The sequence below is a fragment of the Ceratocystis lukuohia genome, assembly GCF_044167205.1.
Source record: "Ceratocystis lukuohia strain C4212 chromosome Unknown Supercontig5_pilon, whole genome shotgun sequence".
Taxonomy (NCBI): Eukaryota; Fungi; Ascomycota; class Sordariomycetes; order Microascales; family Ceratocystidaceae; genus Ceratocystis; species Ceratocystis lukuohia.
Genome location: NW_027263524.1, coordinates 1708261 through 1729646, shown reverse-complemented (window position 1 = coordinate 1729646; position 21386 = coordinate 1708261). Strand labels below are relative to the sequence as shown.

Below are 21386 nucleotides of genomic sequence, written 5' to 3'. Positions count from 1 at the left end.
AGCAGGCAAATATTGATGACAAGCAAAGCATCAATAATAAATGTCCCCTTTACAGTAGGTAGCATGCTACAATATTCTATGCAAGAGCCTTTAGAGACACTTTCGCTGGCATTGCCGATTACTGGCTCAATACCGAGTTAAAAGGGGTGGAAGACACAAAGCTTTACCTAAACGCATTTTATGTTGACGTGTTTTCTAGTCTGAACTTAGTCATTCTGATGTCAAGACTTCAAGACTTCAAGCAGTGTACACCCTCATGACCTCATGACCGAAGCAGTAGGGGCTGAATTGGAGACCTAGTTACACTAATTTCCGCGTCAAATTCCCAAAAGCTTCATCTACCAGAGGGAAGATCTTAGCTCGTTTTCTAGTTTGCCTGCTGGTACTAGAGAAGCATGTGCCAGCAAAGTTCGGTCACTAGGTTGCAAGGCTGAACCGGATAATACCTGTGTCGGGATCATGGATAGCCTTCTAAGGCCAGAAAAAGTTAGGTATAAACCTTGTTCCACACACTTCCAGTTTAAGCCCAAGGATAACTACTACTAGATTGAATGGCAATATGTTTCTAGCGCAGAAGTTTCATGGACGCCGGTGAGGGAAGAAGTAGAAGTATTGGGCGAGTTAAAAGGTCTGCTAAGGCTGCTCTCATCTAAACCTGCGATGACATGAATGTTATTGACCTTTCTTAGGAGCTTGGCCATTATTTTACTCTACACTAACTGCATAAAAAAGCCTTAGAACCTTGAACTTGAATATATTTAACGTCTACGGCAATCACAGAGATCAAACGACGCCGGACTGGTTACCGGACAGAAATTAACCCTCTGCCAGGTTCACTATAGAGTTTTGGCGAGCGAAGCGCAATTTGCTCCCAAGCTACCTTGTTGCTCGTTTCCACTCTACCGTGGTTAAAGTACAATAGGCAGAAAAAAAGAAAAAAAAGGAAAACAAAGGAAGGAAGGAAGGAACGAACGAACGAAAACAAAACCAAACACCAATCATCAAGCAAAGAAACTAGGCAGTGAACAGAGCGTAGAACGAATGCAAAAGAAAAGTAGCAAAGAAAACGAGACTCGTACCTCCACACTCCCTCTCCCGACAGATCACCTTCTCCCACACCGTCCTCTCTCACGTCCCAATGCGGAAGCATTTCTGTCTTGGGGGACATAAAACCTGTGTTGTTTGGCGCCAAAAAAAAAAAGTGCTCAAGCAAAATAGCAAGGAGTTTTCTGGATGCCTCTATGGAAGAAATACAGTAACAATCGATGGGGGATCGATGTCTGGGGGTGGTTGTAGTGGGAGTTGTTGCACTTGATGTGGTCTGGTGTCGATGTTTGCTGTAGAGGATGCGCTTTCCGAAACCCACGGCATTTTTATGGCACGTTTTCTATATTTGTTGAAACTTGTATTCTGAGTTCAGCCCTTTTATGATCAAGGATTTTATGTTGCCACGCCTCAAGCTCTTTTGCTATCTAGAGTGAAAGCGCTGGGCTTTTATATCGTGAGCTTATTCGATATTCTCCTAGATCTTTCGGAAAGGGGTTCTCTACAATAGTCATCATGTTTATTCTGAATGCGGTAGCTAAAGCCAAGACTCGGTCACATGCTCAAGCAACTTCAGTTTCCATGGCTAAAAGCAGCATCTCCAGCCTTGTTAGTTAATGGGTATTAAAGTCTTTTTTGTTTATTCTCTGTAAATCTTACGCTTCTAAGGCCTGTAGTAATACCAATATTGTTGGAAACAAAGCTGGATCCCATTTCTGCCAGTTTGCTTGTCTTGGGTAAGCTTGCACCAAAAAAGAGTATAGAGGATTGCATTGGATGTAGTAGTTGGCCAGACAATTAAACCAGCATTACTCGTCTGTTTGGCCGCACGATGACCAAACGCCACTGGCTTAGAATAGCCAACTATGAGTGATGATATTGCCAGTCACTACTAACACGCATGATGGATGGTGACACTACAAAGTACAAGGCCCCAGGCCTCCCTTATATCACTCTATGTACATTCATAGCGACTTTTCTTTTAATATGGCTAAATATACAGAAAAAAAGCAGGTGCAAAGGCATGCATGGTCAACAGAAGACGGGCGCCCTGCATAAAAGCCATATGCTCTTGGATGTGATGCGGCCTTTAGCCCCCCTCACCAATACAACTCAGTCCAATCAGCCCTCTTGTCGCTCTAGTTTGCGTGCTGACTCCCTTGTTGTCGTGCATTTCGATGGAAGATTCTGTATTGTCCCTGAGTAAAGTGCGTGGTGTGGCCTGCAGTCCAGGGCAAGCCGTATACTGTGCACCCCCAGAGCTTTCTCTTCAGTACTGGAATCTGGGTCGGGCTGTGGCTTTTCAGGACTTAAGTATCAGGGGAGACTATTTGATGCGCTCAAGATTGTCCGCGCCCAAATGGCTGACTGATTATAGGCCAGCTGTTGGATGAAATGTTGGATGAACTACATGGAGGATGGGTATTGTGGGGAATCTGCCTTTTGTCGGATTATCCCTGGGTAACCCCGAGCCTGAATACTCCAGCTTAAGTGTGCATGATGGAAGAACTTAACTATGCAGAGAAGCAAAGAAGGTTCTAAGGAGATCTCTGTGATTCCCGTAGACGTTAAATATATTCAAGTTCAAGTTCAAGACAGAAATGCGCTAGCTTTGATAAATCATTAACGTCGAGAGAAAACAGGCGGCAGCAGAAGTGAAGCGGACAAGGCTGAGAAAACGGGCTTATCAAGAAGGAGTAACCGCGCCACATAGTCCTAATGTCAGATCTAGCCGATCGCGATGCTTATATGCCTTGCTCCATAACAAGGCCCTAAGCTATCGCTCGTTGCACAACGGGATCCAGCGCCATCACTCCTTCCGCATGAGGGTCCAAGTCTAGTTGCAATGCGAAAAGCCAGTCACAACAAGATGGAAGTCCACCAGCTGATCGTGGCGTGGCAGCTATGGCGTTGACGCACCGCAAAATACCACAGTTTCTGGCACGCAACAATTTCCCCACGGTAATATAACTTCTACCACGGGGAGAATTACGCAGACCAAGACCAATGGTCAGAATCAGGATCAGGCGTACAGTTTCTAGCACGCAACAATTTCCCCACGGCAATATGACTTCTACCACGGGGAGAATCACGCAGACCAAGACCAATGGTCAGAATCAGGATCAGGCGTAAGATTAAGTCAGACAACAAGCCCGGCTAACCAAGCCAGAAATATCTCTATATTTTACTAGCAAATGCCTCACCGGGCTTGTTAATGGGACTGAGATGGACCCCTATTACCTAAGTTGTTCTCACCACACCGGTTGGCAACAGTCCAGTGACATAGATTTGACAGGCAGCGGAGGTGACAAGTTGCGTATTAGGTGTAAGTGTAGAGAGAAACGTAGGTGTTTATATCCAGTGGGCTACACTGCCTGGCTTTCTCTTATGCAATCGCCGCACCGTCCAAGTTTTGTCCAAGGCTATACACCCCTAGGCCTTCTAGTGTCGTCTGGGGTCTTGTCCCACCTGACACTCATTGAGTATGGCTAAACCTGTGTAGCAAGAGGGACGGCCGAGGGAGTTGTCGGAAAATTGCAGCGTGAGGAGGAGGCATACCAACGCCCAAAGTCTATTCAGGGATATATCTAGATTCTGTGGACCTGTGATGTCTTGATACGACGGCGTTCTGGGACTTTAGTGCTGACCTTTTTTATCTGGCTCTTCTTTCAAATAGAAACATGGGGCTTAGGCAACTCCGAGAGACAGAGCAAAAGAGCAAGGTCAAAAACTACACGGGGAAACCCGAGTCTCTATAAGCCAACAGATTGTCGATGGGTCTCAAAGCTTCATGACCTCAAAGCTGCGCATACCGACGTGTAGGACACAAACATCTTGGCAGATAATACGGGCGATACCATGTTGATTGACTTCAAGGAGGCCCTACTGTTACCGTATTCGCTACAAACATATCGGCAGAAACTCAGGATGCTAGAGTTGCACACCCTACAGAGTCGCAGACTTGGCAGGGCCAAGACGCCGGCAGCCGCCGCCTAAAACGGAGCGGGCATACGCGTCGGCAAAGCAAATGTTCATGTCAAGATGGCTGGCGGAGAGTCAAGTAGGTGTTTCCGGTGCCGACAGTTTATGGCACAAGGTTTTGCGTCAAGTCAGATAGGCTTCTTTCTCTACGCCAGGCGTGTCTCATCCTTTTTTCTTTCTGTTTTATGCTTCCATTTTTATACACCAGTCTTGCTCTTCATTTTCCACTTTCGCACCTGTGTTTTCTTTTTTCCCAGATTCAGTTCTTCGTAATTTCTTAGTTGTGTTGTTTTGTTTTCTCTTTTTCAGACATCTAGAAACTTACGCTCCGCCCCCTGTTAGCCTCTATCAACCCATCGCCGCTTCTCTTTGCTACTTTTAGTCGCATTCTTAGAACATTCCCAATCTGAATAAAACCAGGGCTACTAATAGCATAAACTATAGGAAGCGAAACTGAAGACTGCTGGGCTGGATCAGAAACCATGACGTGCGCTTTGTCCATTTTGGAATAGCAAACAACATCTTTTCCGTTCCACTTCCCCGCTGCCTTAAACTTGACTCCGAATCAGATCCTTCAAGTGCTCTAAAACATTGGGACCAGCAACTTGCCGCTCTCCTGTCTTGTGTTCCAAGTCCCCGGTGCCTTTAGCCAGACCCTAGCTAATAATGCCCTACAAATTTCCAGCTGTGGAGACGCGCCAAACATCCCTTTGCCTCCTCTCCAGACTAGCCTCTTTAAACGCGTTTTTCTTATGCTCGGTCTGACGATATAGCCTCAACTACTTGAACTTGAATATATTTAACGGATAGCCTCAACTACCTGTCTAAATCTACAGTATAATTCCCTGTTTACTGTCGTATTCACACCCCCAGTCTCATCCCAATTACTTTTCTACCTCTTTCAGATAATAGACCTTTAAAAATGGAGCCGCCATCATCACCGCCGTCAGGCCTTTCCCGCTTCACAGCTAGACATCTCATGCATATGGGAAACTACACCACTTCAACACCCCTAAGGATCATTGCACATATCGATCTAGATGCGTTCTATGCTCAATGTGAGATGGTGAGGCTGGACATCCCCCGCGACAAGCCTCTTGGTGTGCGACAATGGTACGCTGATCTTCGCCGGCAAACATGAACAGGCAAATTAACTCGTGTATAGGCACGGCCTCATTGCCATCAACTACCCTGCACGAGAGTTTGGCATCAAGCGCCACACAACAGTGGCCGATGCTCGTAAATTGTGTCCTCATATGATATTCCAGCACGTCGCAACATGGCGAGAAGGCGATACCAAGTGGGCATATCGGCCTGACTCCGCGCGGAACGTAGCAAGTGACAAAGTGTCGCTGGATCCGTACCGCCTAGAGTCGCGCAAGATCATGAAGCTGATCACGGAAAACCTGCCTCCGGGTAATATGCAAAAGGTTGAAAAGGCCTCGATTGACGAGGTTTTTATAGATCTATCGGCCCAAATCCAAGCCGAGCTTCTCCGCAACCACCCCGAACTGCAACAAGCTCTTGAGACAGGACAACAGCAGCTGTCCCTCCCCAACTCCGAGGACATCGCCCTAGACTGGGCCGAGGACGAAGTAATCCCTCTTTCGGAGGAAGACGAACAGCAGGCTATTGATTGGGACGACGTTGCTCTGTGCATTGGTGCGCGTATAGTGCGCGAGCTGCGGCTCAAAATCTTTCAAGAACTAAAGTATACGTGTTCGGGCGGGGTATCTGTCAACAAACTACTGAGCAAGCTGGGATCTGGCCACAAAAAGCCCAACGCGCAAACCGTGATCCGGTCTCGCGCCGTGGGGGCTCTTTTTAGCAGAACTAAAGTTCACCAAGCTACGTAATCTCGGCGGCAAGCTGGGCGAAAAAGTAGCGTCAGAGTTCGGCACCGAGGATATCGCCCAGATTATGGGTGTCTCGCTGGGCCAGCTAAATGCCCGCTTGGGCCCTGAGACTGGCACCTGGGTGTACAACACTGTGCGGGGGGTTGACACATCAGAAGTCACCCCCCGAACCCAGATCAAGTCGATGCTCTCAGCAAAGCAGTTTAGGCCAGCAATCTCGTCCAAAAAACAAGCTACATCATGGTTCCATATTTTCTCAGCAGACATCTTTGCGCGGATGGTGGATCTCGGAGTGTCAGAAAACAAAATACGGCCCAGAACGCTGGCACTGCACTATACAGGCGGCAGCGGGAACAAATCCAAGCCCAAGTCCAAGTCCAAGAGCGCAAACATCCCCCAGGGCAAAGCAATGTCGGTAGAGCTGCTGGTAGACACCTGTGAGGCTCTGTTTGCATCTCTCTTTTCGGAGGGGTACACCTGGCCTTGCGAACATTTGAGCGTTTCGGTGTCGGGCTTTGAGGAAGGGGTCACGGGGAACATGGGGATAGGCGGGTTCTTGGTTCGAGGGGCCAAGGCTACGGCTACAGCTGCGTCCACTAGAGCCGCTATCATTAGTACTAGTACTACCGCTGCCACTGCAAAAATAACATCTCCAGAGCCAGAAAAGGAGCCAAAAAGGCGGCGCATCGACCAGGCAATCTTACAGATGAAGGACATGTCTAGCTCACTAGGTTCTCTGGGGGGCAGCCTTGGTGTTACAGCGGAAGATAGAAACAAGGCAGATGAAAAGCCCAAGCATGGAGATGGTGAAGATACGGTTGCATCTCGGAGTACGCCGCAGGATGGTGAGGCTCTCTTCTTTTGCCCTCATTGCACTGACGTACCGTTCGGCTGTGCAGCTGAGCTTCAAAGCCACCTTGACTGGCACTTTGCTCTGTCATTGCAAGAGGCTGAGAACAAGCAGGGCAGCCAACAAAAACACAATAGGGGTAGTAACAGCGGGGGCTTTTTCGGAAAGTTTAGTGACCTTGAGGCCAATGGAAATTCCGCCTCTGCTGCGTCTGGCTCTGCGTCTGCGTCTGGCTCTGCCTCCTCTGCTTATGCATCTACCTCTGCCCCTGCCTCTGCCTCCGCGCCTTCTACTTCTGCTTTTGCTTCTACTTCTGCTTTTGCTTTTGCTTCTACTTCTGCTATTGCTTCTGCTTCTACTTCTGCTTCTGCTTCTACTTCTGCTTCTGCTTCTGCTTCTGCTTCTGCTTCTGCTTCTGCTTCTACTTCTACTTCTGCTTTTGCTTCTACCTCCCGGAATAATCGCGGAAAACGCAACACAAACCCTAAGCCAGCCAAACTAGAAGCAGGCCAACGTAGACTGCACTTTGGCTGAAAAACACCCGACTTTACAAGGTTAAAACAAAATTAATCCACTACAAAACAGAGATAAACAGTGAGCCTAGCCTATAGCAGCGCATACTCGGTGCTAATAATCTAGAGATCAGCGCTATTGCTAATATCCTGACGTTCAAGCTGACGACTTCAAGATTGCCCCCGTCTTCGTCCCACGCCAAGCCGTAGCACGGCAGCAGGGAAACAAACAATGGAAGCATAGCATTACTGTAATCATGTCTGTGCTGTTGCTGCGCTGCTGCGCTACTGCGCTAACTGCTTCCACTGCTGGTACTGCCGCTGCTGGCCTTGTCCGTGCTTCTCATGCTGTTGCACTGTTTTTTTTTTTTCGTTTCTGGTTGGGCATCAAGGAAGCTCGCTCACCCTTGCCCAGTATCGACGCCTAATTGGAGAAAGTAATTCTTCCTACGTTGTTTAATTATGTATGTCCCGCCTCAATTATTCGAGTCTGCTGTTGAGTTCTATAAGACAACACGTGATAAGGCGGACATCACATTGTATGCATCCACTGCATTAGCTCGCTCACTGTGAGTCGTGTGAAGGGAGGAGTAGAGAGGGAGTATCACAATCATAGATCAAAACGAAGCGAGAAAGCGACAGTAAGCTAAGAGTTCACAAGTTCACAGCCCACTTGGCCGGTAATATCGCCTGGAAAGAAAAGCAAAGAAGGAAAAGGAAAGAGGCGCCAGTGGTAGTGAGGCACTATTTTATTGTCTATTTTTTTTTTGTTCGTCTTGATGATAGCTAGGGGCAGGAAAAAAATAGCAGCATTTACTGCTTTCTCGTCTGATGTTCATGTGCTTGATCTCTCCCTTCCCTACTCGCACAAGAAGGGCTGGCCTGGCTGGCTCTGCGTCTTTTTTTTTTTTTTTTTTTTTTTTTACTTCTTTTTTCTCTCTGATAATAAACGGATCGAACAAATTTTGGTCCGCGTGGAGGGTCTGGAGGGGTCGGCGGCTGCAGTGCTGTAATATTTCCATTATGTTCCCTTGTCTCTGGCCTTCACCGCTGCTTTCTCATGTATGCATTGTCGAGTTATACGATGTGTTTTTTTCTTTCTCTTCTTTTTCTTCAAACTTCTTCCATTTTCTCCTCGCACAATTTGGTGCCATAATTGATTGAGTTTTTTCCACCTGAACCTGGTCCGCGAGGCGACTTGAATTCGTCCAAGCCGAGATGAAAGGAAAAAAAAAAAAAGAAATTGCACACCACCACCACCACCACCACCACCAACGCTCGTTGTATACGGATAAATATAAATATATCCGGCCTCTTTTGAATGCTATCAAGTTAGTAGTAGCGTAACGTAATTTGACTTAACTTGCATTATCGAACCTAAGCCTTCTTGTCAAATCTATCGGTGATGCAGACTTGGCTAAGTTTGCACGGGGTGTGCGCACACCACACACACACACACACACATTGATAGACTCCTGCAGCCGGTACGCACGCATGTGCAAGAGACAAGAAGGCAGCCAAAGAGCAGGGTTACATCCATCCCTATCTCGAGATTACATTGTCATCCAACACCTGTCTGGTTGCAGCACATTGTGAAGGAAGACTCGAAATTTATGAAATGCAAGCAAAGACACCAAACCAACGTCATGAACTGCCTCCTCGCGTTAGCCGGTCGGTCGGTGCAAGGCCGTATTGCTTCAAATTCCGCCTCTCGCCTCCGAACCTCTGCAACAATGACGGCAGTAAAAAAAAGCTACTAAAAATGAATTACAAAAGGGCGATGAGAGGCAAAAAAGCCACACTAAGCAAACCAACAGTGGGCTCGGATTTTGGTCTAGCGACATGGCATGGCTCGTTGGGCATAAACAAGAGCCAACAGGCAAAATAAGAGGGGGGGTGTGGTGGTTTTCGTTGGGCCTCCAAGTCATGTCAGCCTCTTTTCTCTTTCTTTCCTTTTCTTTGCCTTCTTTTGGCTTACCCAGCTGGTCTAATCCTTGAACAAGAGCTTGTAGGCAGTGAAAAAAAAAAGAAAAAAAAAAAAAGGAAAAAAACAAAGTCAGAGAAGCAACAGAATCCCATTCCGATTGATGCCCAACGTAACCCCACTTTGTCGCTCAAATTGTCTAGAGCTCCTCGCCGCCAGCCACTAGCGACCCAGAGGAAGTCAGTCACAAAAGCAAGCAGTACGAGTACAAGAAGTGAGCGGTAAAGGCCAGCAAGACAGGTGCGGAAGACACTAGTCGAGCACATAATGTGTGTACAACAAGCGGGCAAGGTGTTGACAAAGCGCATGGTCGTCTGCCCCGGCTTGCCATTTGGCTGGCTTTGGTCTACTACTCACACTTCGCATCTACTCATCTACTCATGCGCTTCCTAGGATCGATAAGTTGATCTGTGCCCCATCATCCTTCCTATTCCAAGCAAAAGTCGGTATATGCCATATAACTGAGATAAGAAAAATATAAGAAAAATAAAAGAAAAAAAGAAGAAAAAAAAGATTCGAGACGCCGTACCGCACCACGTTTTTGCACACTCTGTCGTTATTTGCCTTGCCCTCTCTGCTAACATGCCCGTCTCCTTTTTCTATGCATGAGAATGGAACGGAACAAGAACACTCAAACCAAGACACTGTACCATACCCTACTAAAACACTACAGAAACAGCCGTGTCCAAGAACAGACAAGTAGGTGGTCTGTTGCATCTTCCATCTCGGTTTTATGACCACCATGTCCCGGCGTCTACGGCTCCGGCTTACCGGTCATGCTCGAGGGCCAGGCCAGGTCGTTAGAGAAAACGGCCGCTGATAGCCTGTCAAAGGGCCAGCAAATCTTCATTGAAGAGAAGATGTATGTAGCCACCCGAGTGCCTGATCTACGGGAAGGAAGGGGGAGAAAGAAGGGAAAGAACATTGAAGGGTAGCCGCCTTTCGTTAATCAGAATCTTGATCTTGTTGATGTCTACTCTAATCTTCTTTTCACGACACGAATAGTTATATGACCTCGCAGAGGGGTTAGTAACAAGCACTAATACATCGCCATAGCATCCCATCATCCCATCAATAAAAACCTTGTTATTTTGCTGTTCCTCTTCATCACGTTAAATATATTCAAGTTCAAGTTCCTCTTCATCCTTGCCTCAATCTACAACCCCCTCGCCTATTTTTTTTTTTTTCTTTCTTTCCTTTCTTTTCTCTTCATGCTCAACTACTGCTCCCTGGCCCGAGTCTTGACAACAAGACTGTATCAACGCCTAAAACAAGCCAGGGGACCCCCGGAATGCCAGTGCTGTTTTGTATTATCGTCACTTGCTAATAGAGGTTTAGTTTTTTTCTTTCCCCTCTTTTTGCCTGCTGCTACTGATGACGTGCCTCCCCCTGCCTCAATCCCCAGCCTTTTCAAAAATAAGAGCCCAGGCGCTCATGTTCTTGCGTATATTCCTTGCAGGGGCAACTTTTCTGCCTTGTGATCTTGGTGAAACTCGATCAAGCCACTGCCATACGGTTGCAGGCAGGATATAGGCGAGACCTTTCGCACTCGCATGAATAGGCCCTCCGAATGAACTGAGTGGTTACTTCCGAATAATGGGTCATAGACAGAGGCCTTTGCCAATAGCTGGTGCCTGTAAACATGCAGGACAAAGAGAGAGCTGGGAAAGGGGAAGGGGGAGAGGGGCGGAAGGTGCATATAGCATTGTAGAACTAAGTAGGTGTATTAAGTAGAAGTAGATATATGAAGTGGACCCCCCCCCCCCCCCCCCTCATGCTGATCTATAAGATATAGACCGCTCATCCGCAGGACTTATGAGGAAAATGAGACATACAGCCACAACTATATCACAGACTTTGCGGGTCCCATTCCATTGTGCCGTACTGTTGGAGACAAGCTCGTAGTCATGTCATGTCCTCTTTTTTTATGTTTGTGTTTTCATTTATTCTCCTCTGCACACAAGTTTCTGGTGCAGAAAAGCCATGTCTGGCCGCGTCAAAAGGCCTCCTTTCAAAACTGCCTAGCCACCGGTACCGCTACTCCTCGAATACTACGTCCAGTCAGCCTCTCTTACTCAGTGTGATCAGGGGAGGCGAAAAGAAGAGAACAGGTGTAAAGATTGCTCTTCCACATGCTGCCTCCTTGTGGTCGATTTCCCTGCACCAAGCAAGTATCTATGCGATGCTGCTGCAGGACACCCTCGAGGGGGCGCGGCTAACCCTAGTGCAGAGAACGGGCGTAAAATTGAACATTGCTGGTTTGTAACCCTAGCTGGTGGGACGGGCGAAGGGCAAAGAGCTAGTGCGCCTTGTTTACATTGCAACCTTCCCGTAGACGTTAAATATGTTCAAGTTCAAGTACATTACGACTTTCTCGTACACGTTAAATATATTCAAGTTCAAGTACATTACAACCTTCTCGTACACATTAAATATATTCAAGTTCAAGTACATTAAAACCTTCCCGTAGACGTTAAAAATATTCAAGTTCAAGTACATTACAACCTTCTCGTACACGTTAAAAATATTCAAGTTCAAGTACATTACAACCTTCCCGTACACGTTAAACATATTCAAGTTCATGTGCATTACAACCTTCCCGTACATGTTAAATATATTCAAGTTCAAGCACATTACAACCTTGGTTTTAGTGTCCAAGGGTCCGTTTAGACAAGCGTGCAGGCCAAGATGGTCCGCCAAAGACCAAACATGGGGCTTTGTGCTAGAGGGCCAGAGCTTCTCTGGCTTCTCTGGCTTCTCTGGCCTATGCTGACAGGACACACAGCATCACGAAGGAAGATCAAAGCTAAATGAAGAAAAAGGGTGGGTGGGAGAAAGAGGTCACAAGGATTCAAAAACAAACACTACTGCGAATTAGGAAAGAAATAATAGACAAGCTATCAGATTATAGCCCCACTATGTCTCATGGGTCGTTGACCTTGAGGAACCCCCCCCCTGCCTTGCTCACACTATGTTGCTCTAAGTCAACCCCTCCTTATCCCCTCCCACGGCCCTCTCTTTTCGTCGTTCTCTGCCTTTGCACTTCACCCCTAAAGCAAACACGGCCTGTATCTCGCCAGCACTACGATATCGTGCTTCTCCTTTTGCGTCGTTTGATGTCTGTGATTCCCGTAGACGTTAAATATAATCAAGTTCAAGTGCTTCTCCTTTTGCGTCGTTTGATCTTTGTGATTCCCGTAGACGTTAAATATATTCAAGCTCAAGTGCTTCTCCTTTTGCGTCGTTTGATCTCTGTGATTCCCGTAGACGTTAAATATATTCAAGTTCAAGTTCAAGTGCTTCTCCTTGCTCGTCTCTATCTCCCTCTGTCATTGATTCGCTCTCGAATATAGCTTCGCACACGGAGTGCACGCATGCACTTAAAAACGAGCACACGCGCGTTCGAGTAAGAGAAAACAGGTAAAACGACGGCAAGCCAACATGTTTGTTTATATATTGCCAGGCACGTTATGGTGTGCGGAAGTCAGATATCAGAGTCATCCATGCTGATGATATCCCTCAGCTCACTGCTCGTTTCACTCTTCTCACATTTGCTGTACGCATATTTGCTGGCCTTCTGCCTCGAGTAACGCCTTGAACTTGAATATATTTAACGTCTACGGGAATCACAGGGATCAAACGACGCAAACATGAAAGCTCCCCAACTGTCGAGTAACGCCTTGGTTCCTGACTGACTATGACTATATACACACATTTGAAACATTGATTAGACAATAGATCTAGAAAACGGATAACAGGCCTGCTTGTATGCATATCACCTTATTCGTAATCTTGGTGTACATTTAAATATAACAAATTCATCCAGCCTTTCACCTGCCTGCTTGCTATCTATCTTTCCCATGTAATTTAGTAATCGTAATGTCACTCAGATTTATGCCCTCGTATTTAGCTTGAGCAAAAAGAACAGGAGAAGCCTGGTATCCGCTCTCGCCATGGCCTACGCCTTTCTGCCTTTTCTTTGACCTCCTTCTCTCTCTTGCTTTCGAGTCCTCCTGCTTCCTTCAAGCAGCTCCCTTGCTCTTGCTTCCTATACTTGACTGCCTCCCTCTCCTATAATGAAGGTGTCCTTTCTGCCTCTGCTTTTTGTCTTGGCTCTAAGCTTGTTTACCCTTTGACCCTGCTCGCTTTTTTCTCCTCTTTTTTTTTCTTCTCTTTTCCCCTACTGCCTCCTCCCTTTTTTATTCATCTTCTTTTCCTTTCCTTCCCTTTCTCTTCTTTTTCTTTTCTTCTTTCCCTTTCTCTTGCAGCTCTCGCCGGTGACGTCTGTACATTTACTTTTCTTTTTTTTTTTTTATTCTTTTTTTTTTTTTTTTTTTTATACATCCCCCCCTTCGATTGCGTCCGCTTCTATCTTGCTTGCGTCCTCATAACAACCTCTAAACCGAAGCCCTTCTGATCCGGACTACACCAAAGCACCTGCTTACGCTCAACATAGCCTGTCTTCGTGATGGCTCACACTGCTACTCGTGCTCCAGCGACTATGACTATTCAGTCAAATGTACCCACTAGACATAATGAATACTTTATCGACCGTGACGGCATCGACCGCGAGGTTATCACCGCTGATATCTGCCGCTACCTCGGAAATGATGCACTTGTGAGGCCCGGCGTATTTGAGGTAAAGGCCTTTTCTTTCTCCTTCTCTCCCTATTTCTTCCCTTCTGTCTTTTCCCCTTTACCTTTCTCTCTTTCCCTCCCTCTCTGCAATAACAAATGGCCTTACATCGACCTTGCATTTACATGGACTAACGAGCAACCCGCCATCAGGACCCTAGCAATGGACAGCAGCGCCAAGGATACTTCATTACCGCCTACCGCAACTTGACCACTGTAAGTTAACGTTCCGTGGCGAAATTCCCACTATCTGCCTCCGCCCGCCCTCCCTGTTACACTAACTTACTCAATGAACTCTCCCGCTGCCGTAGGCCATGATTGAAGATCTTAAAAACGACTCGATACGATGGGAAAGGGAAAAAGAGCGCGCCAACATGGCTTCTCGCAAAGGCTATAGAAATCTCGGATCTCCTGTGCATGGAGCTAACGGCAGTAACAACGCCGGTGGCAACAATAACAACAGCAACAACCCCAGCAATAACAGCAACAATAATGGCAGTGCCAATGGCGGCGTTGCTAATGGCGGAAGCTTCAAAGGCCACTCCCTCAACAACGCGAATACCAACATCCACAACGGCCCACGGAGGTCGAATTCACCCAAGACAAATTCCATTGCAGCGCCTCCTCCTCACCCGCCACAAACCCCCCATGGTAGTAGCTACCAGAGCTCTAGCACATATAGCCAAAGGCCAGAAATGCCTCCCCCCATGAACAATGGCGGCATGCCTCCACACGACTATCCCGACCGAAGAGACGCTCATGATGCTCCGAGATATTCTGGCCACCACCCGCAGCAATACCCCGGGAGCGCCCCTCCGAGTGGCTATGGCCACCCGCCTCCACCGCCGCCCCCTAATGGCTACACGCCACAAGCTGACCAGTCCTACCCGGGTGGCCCCTACCCTCCGCCGCCGCCGCCGCCGCCGTCCATGTCTTCATACAGCGCCCCTCCTACGCAAGCTCCTTATGGAGCTCCTCCGGCCCCAATGCCGGAATACGGCCAGCAGCCACCCTACATCCCACCGGGACCTAATCACCCGGCTAATCACCCGGCTAATCACCCGGCCAATGTCTATCCTCATGATCGCATGGGAGCTTCGGCCCCCCCTCCTCAAAGCGGCTACGCCGCGGGCCAGCCTCCAAGCTACCCACCAGCCCCGTCAGGGTACCAACCTCCGTATCCTCCACCAGCTGGCCCTAACGGCGGCCCTTCACACTACGATGCTATGAAGCCCCCGCCGCCCATGGACCCCATGTACTCTCGCAACAGCTACCAGGACCGCACTAACTCTCCTCCGTCCAACAACGGGCCCGCCCCCATTCCAGGCGATCGTCAAGCCCCTCCCATGCCGTCCAAGTCCCCCCAAAACTATCATAACCCGTACGCCGACGCAAGGGGCCCCTACAGCCAGCCGTCACGTGCTTGAGTCGACCATACACACATGGTGTTTTTCTTGCTCGCCTTGCGAATTTACTCGACAGTCTCTGTATCCACCGGAGCCACAAATGTGACGTCCACAAACTCACTCACCTTTCATCTAGATTCCCTTCCAGTCTTTTGCTTGTTACGAATTAGCCATTTAGGATTTATTTCCTTGTTTGGGCGCAACTCCTGTCATGAAGAAAAATCCATTGCCTTACTCCCTCAGGACCTCTAACCTTGTTTATACACTATTTTGTTGCATTGATGCTCAGGAGTTGTTCTATTGTTTTCTCTATTCTTTTTGTTGATGTGATCATCTGGCCACGCATGGCCGGGCCACTTGAGACAACAAAAAAAGCAAGCATTACACATGGGCAGCAAATCTTGAGAACACTGAAGAGTTGGAGAGTAGTGTTTGTGTTGGATACTTTGCTGCCTGCATCGGTCTAACCATCGGCAGCTTTCTCTCCCGTGTCTCCCTGTCCTTCTCAAAATCAAAGATATTGGTTTTGCACACAAGTTTTGTCCTCCTCTTGGCGCCAACTCCTTCCTGGATTCTTCTCTAGCCGAAAATAACATTCAGCCCGTGGAAATTAACCTAAACATCCGACCGGATCTGGACCCCAAACTTGGACCGTTTATTTCTCTTCTGCTTCTGGCCTCTCTCCATTTCGTTGTTCGCCCGTTTGCTTGCTCACGTTTTATTTTCATTTTCGCCTTCGTTTTCTTACTGCTTAGCTCCGTATACCGCCATGCGTCGGTGCTACTGATCCAGCATTGTATGCCTTGGCTTTCATTGTTACACCTGCGCTTTTTTGCATATTGTCGATGCTGTTTTCTCTGCTTCGCCCTCGCTTCCATTCACATCGAGTAACATTTGTTTCTGATATATCGTCGATTTTTGCCGCCCGCTCGAATTCCAAGGGCTCATTTCGGTACTGGTTATTCTGCGATTCTTCTACCTTGGAGGAGTTTTTTTCTTTTGTATATGGGCTTTATTTGCGTTTGATTTTTTGTACTGGGTCGGACTTGTGATTTCTTGTTACTATTTTATATGCAGTTTGGGGATCTCTTTTTTTTTTTTTTTTTTTCTTTTCTTTTTATTTTCTTTTTCTTATTGAAAGAGCAGCCGCTGATCATACGAAATGGCTGCTTCTTGTTGTGTACGAGTGTTTCTATATTATCATCTTGCTTATATAAATGGTGTCGTTCATATTCATGTCAAACCAGAGCCCTTTCTTGTTGTGGCATGCTATCTACGGTACATGGATTCACCACAACCTGTTTCTTGTCATGAGGGGGGACAAGAATAAAGGATTTTAGAGGGTTAAAAATGGCACCTTTCGGAGAGTAAATTGAATGTATGTTGGTGTTGAGGTTGAGTGCAGAATTTCAAGAACCTAACCTAGCCCGATCGTACCGCAATGTGGATTCAAAATGAAACGTTTTTCGTCAAATTCGCACAAACGCTGTAGAGGTAGGTGTTTTAGCAAAATGCTTCTCCTGGATGAAACACATGCAAATGAATCATTGAGTAACGGCTGTCAATATGGTCTTGCTTTGCATTCTTTCTTTTTCGGGGGAGCTAGACAAACCTCTATCCGGAAATTTAGTCAGGTAAAAGAGTACAAGCCGAGCAGATGTCGCGTCCTGGGTCCAACCAGTTTCGCCACTTCCTTGTCTTTTATCAGTCGCACGAATGCTGGTTTTGTGCTCAGTCGTCATGGCTCAGCTGCTCTGTGTCGATAGAGAGGATCATGAAGAAGACCTCGGTTGGGAAAAAGACTAAACTCGAGATCTGACAGAACATTCGTTCTGGGGCTGATTTTGCACGACGTGATAGAAAGAGGCCTGCCACCCGGTCCTACTCGGCTTCTACCTGGCGACCTTTGCTCTCTTTCTGTGGCAGTCTTTGCTAGCTAGCTGCTCATGTCATCAGAATGAGGTGTTACAAGCACTGCTCTAAAAGAGAGTCATGCGTTCTTGTGTATTGCATCCACTGGGTAGCATATTTGGTGATGCCGCCTTATTAGTAAGCCTGGAGCAGGCTAAAAAGCCATGAATCTCTACATACACGACATAAACTGGAGCAATCGCTTCACAGATCGTCGCCCAGAGTTCGGCAAGCTTCCGCTTTCGGGACCGCTCATCGCCAACACGGCCAGACAATCGCGGCAACAAGGCTCTTTAAAGTAAGCCAAGAATGCATTGGGCCTCGATTGAAGACGAAGCTTTGTTCTATGCCGATTGTCTCCCGCCTGAAAGCGAATATGAATCTCGAGAGCCCCTTTGACAATCAATCAATTCTTACGCACCAGATCGTAGTGATGCCTTTGTCACGGGCAGACCTACTAGGGAGCAATCCGACCGATTGGCAGTTACATATATATACCTCTGGTGCTTTGAATACTACTCGGGGTACCGTTCTCAATAATGGCAAAACGGTCTCTCGATAAGGATATTGAAGAACAGCAGCAGATACCCTTCTGTATTATAGTCAACTCGCAATAGAATATATTGCTATAGCTTGGACGTCCGACTGTTCGCAGTACTGTACTTCATTATTGTGATGCGTGAGCGATCCCGAAAGCGGAAGCTTACCGAACTCCCACGGGTACCTCCCCTCCTTGGAAGGGAATCAACTTGAATAATAATACATTACATTTATGTGTTTCTATTTAAACTACTCAGTGCGTTTATATTTCATAGTAGCTTCGGCTGTTGAATAGCCTTGCGCAGCTTGATTAAACCGACTTACAAATGCAAGTATCATATCACGTGACCGCAAGGCTACGGCCTCACATCACTGGAAATCAATATTCGCGCCATCATGTATGCACCTCGATCTACATAGCGGCGGTGAAACGCAGAAAACAATAACAGCACTCGGCACTAGCTAAAAATATGCGCACACAGCCTGCATTTGCTAGACAGGTGCCTGCGAAATTGTTTCCTAAACCCTCGTAGGCGTATAATCATTCGGGGCAAACTCCCACATGCCCGGCCCGGCCCGGCCCGGCCCTGCGTCCACCCTTCCCAAAGGCTCTAACTTCCAGCCTTTGCGTAAAAATGCTTACCTACCGCCTGGAAAAGAACAAGGAATCCTTGGATGGCAAAATATCCAAAGTAAGAACGCCTATAGATCCTCTCAGAGCGAAAAACAAAATGATACTAGTGCTAGGCCCGGCCTGGCTGATATCTGCTTCGCAGCTGGCTGGCTTGCTCAATGCTGAGGTTAGGGTCATGCTATATCGTCTTGCTATTGGCCAGCACAACCTATGCCATTCATTGCCTAGAACAACTCTACGCTCCCGAAAGTCTGCTGAATCGGATCTAGATGCGTGAGCCGCAAAACCTAGAAATCTAAACACCCACAGCTAGCCCATACTACCATGCAATGCCCACCGGCCTCCAAGTCCCTGGCACGACAAGCCTATCTATCAATCCTTCTCGTACAGAGTCGGTCGGACAAGAGTAATGAATCGAGATAATCGGGGCTAGCTTGCTTTTCTGACGCCCGTGCGATCCGCCCCAGCCTTGGCGCTAGACAGCTTGGATGGTAGGAAGCAAAGCCTTGTCTCCGCCGGAGAACCTCCTCTTCAGCGCCGCTCGCTACTATAAAAAGCCCACAGCTTACCTCGACATGTGAAGCCAAGCGCCACATTTAACTATCGACAGAGAAATCTGGAGGAAAACCACTGGCACAAGCGCAAGTGCTAAGCCACCAAAAGTAATGCTTACTCTCAGCCTTCGGACGATTCCACAGACTGTCCTGTCCGACCCTGGGTTGTCGGTGTCACAAGGGTTTTCCAACCTAGTTCTCTCAATTTTGCCTTCATAGTCTGCCTGAAGGGTTGAAATTAAAATACAGACTGCCAAAATTGCAACTCCTCCTTGCTTATGAAAACCGGTTGATTTTCCGCCGTCCAGCTTTGTCGGGATAAACGTTGCTCTAAATTCTCCGGTACCTACGGATATCACGTGATGATAATCGCCAGGGTGCTTTCTTGATCTTCACGACTACAGATAGAGACAATCCCTTCATTAACCCTCTTCTCAGCTACACCCGCACTTGTGTGCTGCACATCTCCCCACTTAACAACTTGCTGGCTGTTTTTTTTTCTTACTTTTCCGGATAACCCGCAACAGACAGTTGTTTTTTCTTTTCCTCTGCCCCTACAACACCAAGAGGAGCCCATCATCACCTCACCTCACCTGTCTGGAAACGCCGGATTTCGTCAATTCCGAATAGGCGTGCTGGAAATGTTTTGCCAACTTTGGAAGCATAATACCTTCACCCTGCTCTTGGGATGCCTGCTTGGCATTGTTACTGCCGGCGTCTTTGCCAGGAATAGTGAACTCATTGACCCCAAGTCGTTTGGCGATCTCAGCATTGAAAGCCTATATGAGGCAATCCAATCCGACTTACCCGCCAGTCTTGCCAGCGATATTAGAGACTTGCTCGTAAGTGTGAATTCTATACTTCGCTTGTCCGCGGAAACCTTGGCTGACTGACTTCATCTCCTTCTCTTCCTGCGTGCAGAATGGGGAAAAGCAAGTAGTCGATAGCTCTGAGTCCTTTGCTATCGGACTCAAAATGGCATCCGAGGGCTACAAAGCCCACCACCCTCTAGTAATGATCCCTGGTGTCATTTCCACTGGCCTTGAATCCTGGGGCACTTCAAACAGCTCACGCGCATACTTCCGCAAGAGATTGTGGGGTAGCTGGACCATGATGCGTGCGCTGGTCCTTGACAAAGACGTGTGGAAAAAGCACATCATGCTGGATACCAAGACCGGCCTTGACCCTCCTGATATCAAGATTCGCGCCGCACAAGGATTTGACGCAGCTGATTTCTTCATCACCGGCTACTGGCTTTGGAGCAAGATTATCGAGAACCTGGCTTCTATTGGATACGATCCCACCAACTCGCACACGGCTGCCTATGATTGGCGTTTGTCCTATGCCAACCTCGAAGTCCGAGACCGCTACTTCAGCCACCTCAAGGCCCACATCGAAACTTCCGTCAACACTCAGGGAAAGAAGGCCACTCTTATTTCTCATAGCATGGGCAGCCAAGTTCTGTTTTACTTCTTCCACTGGGTTGCTTCCGACCAAGGCGGCAAAGGCGGCGATGGTTGGGTTGAAAAGTACATCGATTCTTGGGTCAATGTCAGTGGCTGCATGCTGGGTGCTATCAAGGGCGCTCCTGCCGTTCTCTCGGGCGAGATGCGTGACACCGCGCAACTCAATGCGATTGCTGGTTATGGCCTGGAAAAGTTCCTCAGCAAGGGCGACCGTGCCGACATTTTCCGTGCTATGCCTGGAGTTTCGTCCATGTTCCCCATCGGCGGCACAGCCATCTGGGGAGACCTCGAATCCGCACCCGACGATCTGCCCGGACAAGGCTTTACCTTTGGCTCGGTTTTGAACTTTAGGGATAATGTGAACCCTAGCGGCGAACCTAAAAACTTTACCATTGATGATACTATGGACTATCTTTACAGCACAACCGAGGAATGGTATAGAAATATGGCGAAGAATTCGTACTCGAAGGGGGTTGCCTACAGCGCCGATGAGGTCAATGCCAACGAAAATGACCCTAGCAAGTGGATCAACCCTCTGGAGACCCGTCTGCCCCTTGCTCCAAGCCTCAAAATCTACTGCTTCTACGGAGTTGGCAAAGCCACAGAGCGTGCTTACTATTACAAGAAGTCTAATTCCATCCTCAACTCCCAGCCCAATATTACTATTGACACAAGTGTCACTGAAAACCACATCGACCACGGCGTTATCATGGGCGAGGGAGATGGCACTGTTAACCTATTGAGTACTGGATACATGTGCAACAAGGGCTGGAAGATGCCGCGATACAACCCCACTGGGGCCAAGGTCACGGTTGTGGAGCTGCCGCACAATCCTGAGACTTTTAACCTTCGCGGCGGTTCAACAACTGCCGATCACGTTGATATCCTGGGTAGTCAGCCTCTGAATAAGCTTCTTCTTAGAGTAGCGGCTGGCAAAGGAGACGAGATCCAAGAGTCAGTCATCAGCAATATTATGATGTATGCTAAAAAAGTCCGCATTCCCAACAACTAA

The 21386-nt window shown here is 47.7% G+C and overlaps 3 protein-coding genes across 3 annotated transcripts; all 3 read left to right on the top strand.

Annotated features, from left to right (window-relative positions):
• Positions 1–4948: 4948 nt before the first annotated feature.
• On the top strand, positions 4949–7266 carry HOO65_050419 (N-acetyltransferase eso1; the record flags this gene model as incomplete). Its single annotated transcript, XM_071003219.1, has 3 exons — positions 4949–5139; positions 5192–5819; positions 5875–7266. 3 exons carry the CDS (start codon positions 4949–4951, stop codon positions 7264–7266), a joined length of 2211 nt encoding a protein of 736 aa, XP_070858478.1.
• A 6430-nt stretch (positions 7267–13696) lies between these two features.
• On the top strand, positions 13697–15290 carry HOO65_050418 (uncharacterized protein; the record flags this gene model as incomplete). The annotated part of the gene is made up of 3 exons (XM_071003330.1): positions 13697–13867; positions 14017–14079; positions 14175–15290. 3 exons carry the CDS (start codon positions 13697–13699, stop codon positions 15288–15290), a joined length of 1350 nt encoding a protein of 449 aa, XP_070858477.1.
• A 4593-nt stretch (positions 15291–19883) lies between these two features.
• On the top strand, positions 19884–21386 carry HOO65_050417 (Phospholipid diacylglycerol acyltransferase; the record flags this gene model as incomplete). Its single annotated transcript, XM_071000890.1, has 1 exon — positions 19884–21386. One exon carries the CDS (start codon positions 19884–19886, stop codon positions 21384–21386), a length of 1503 nt encoding a protein of 500 aa, XP_070858476.1.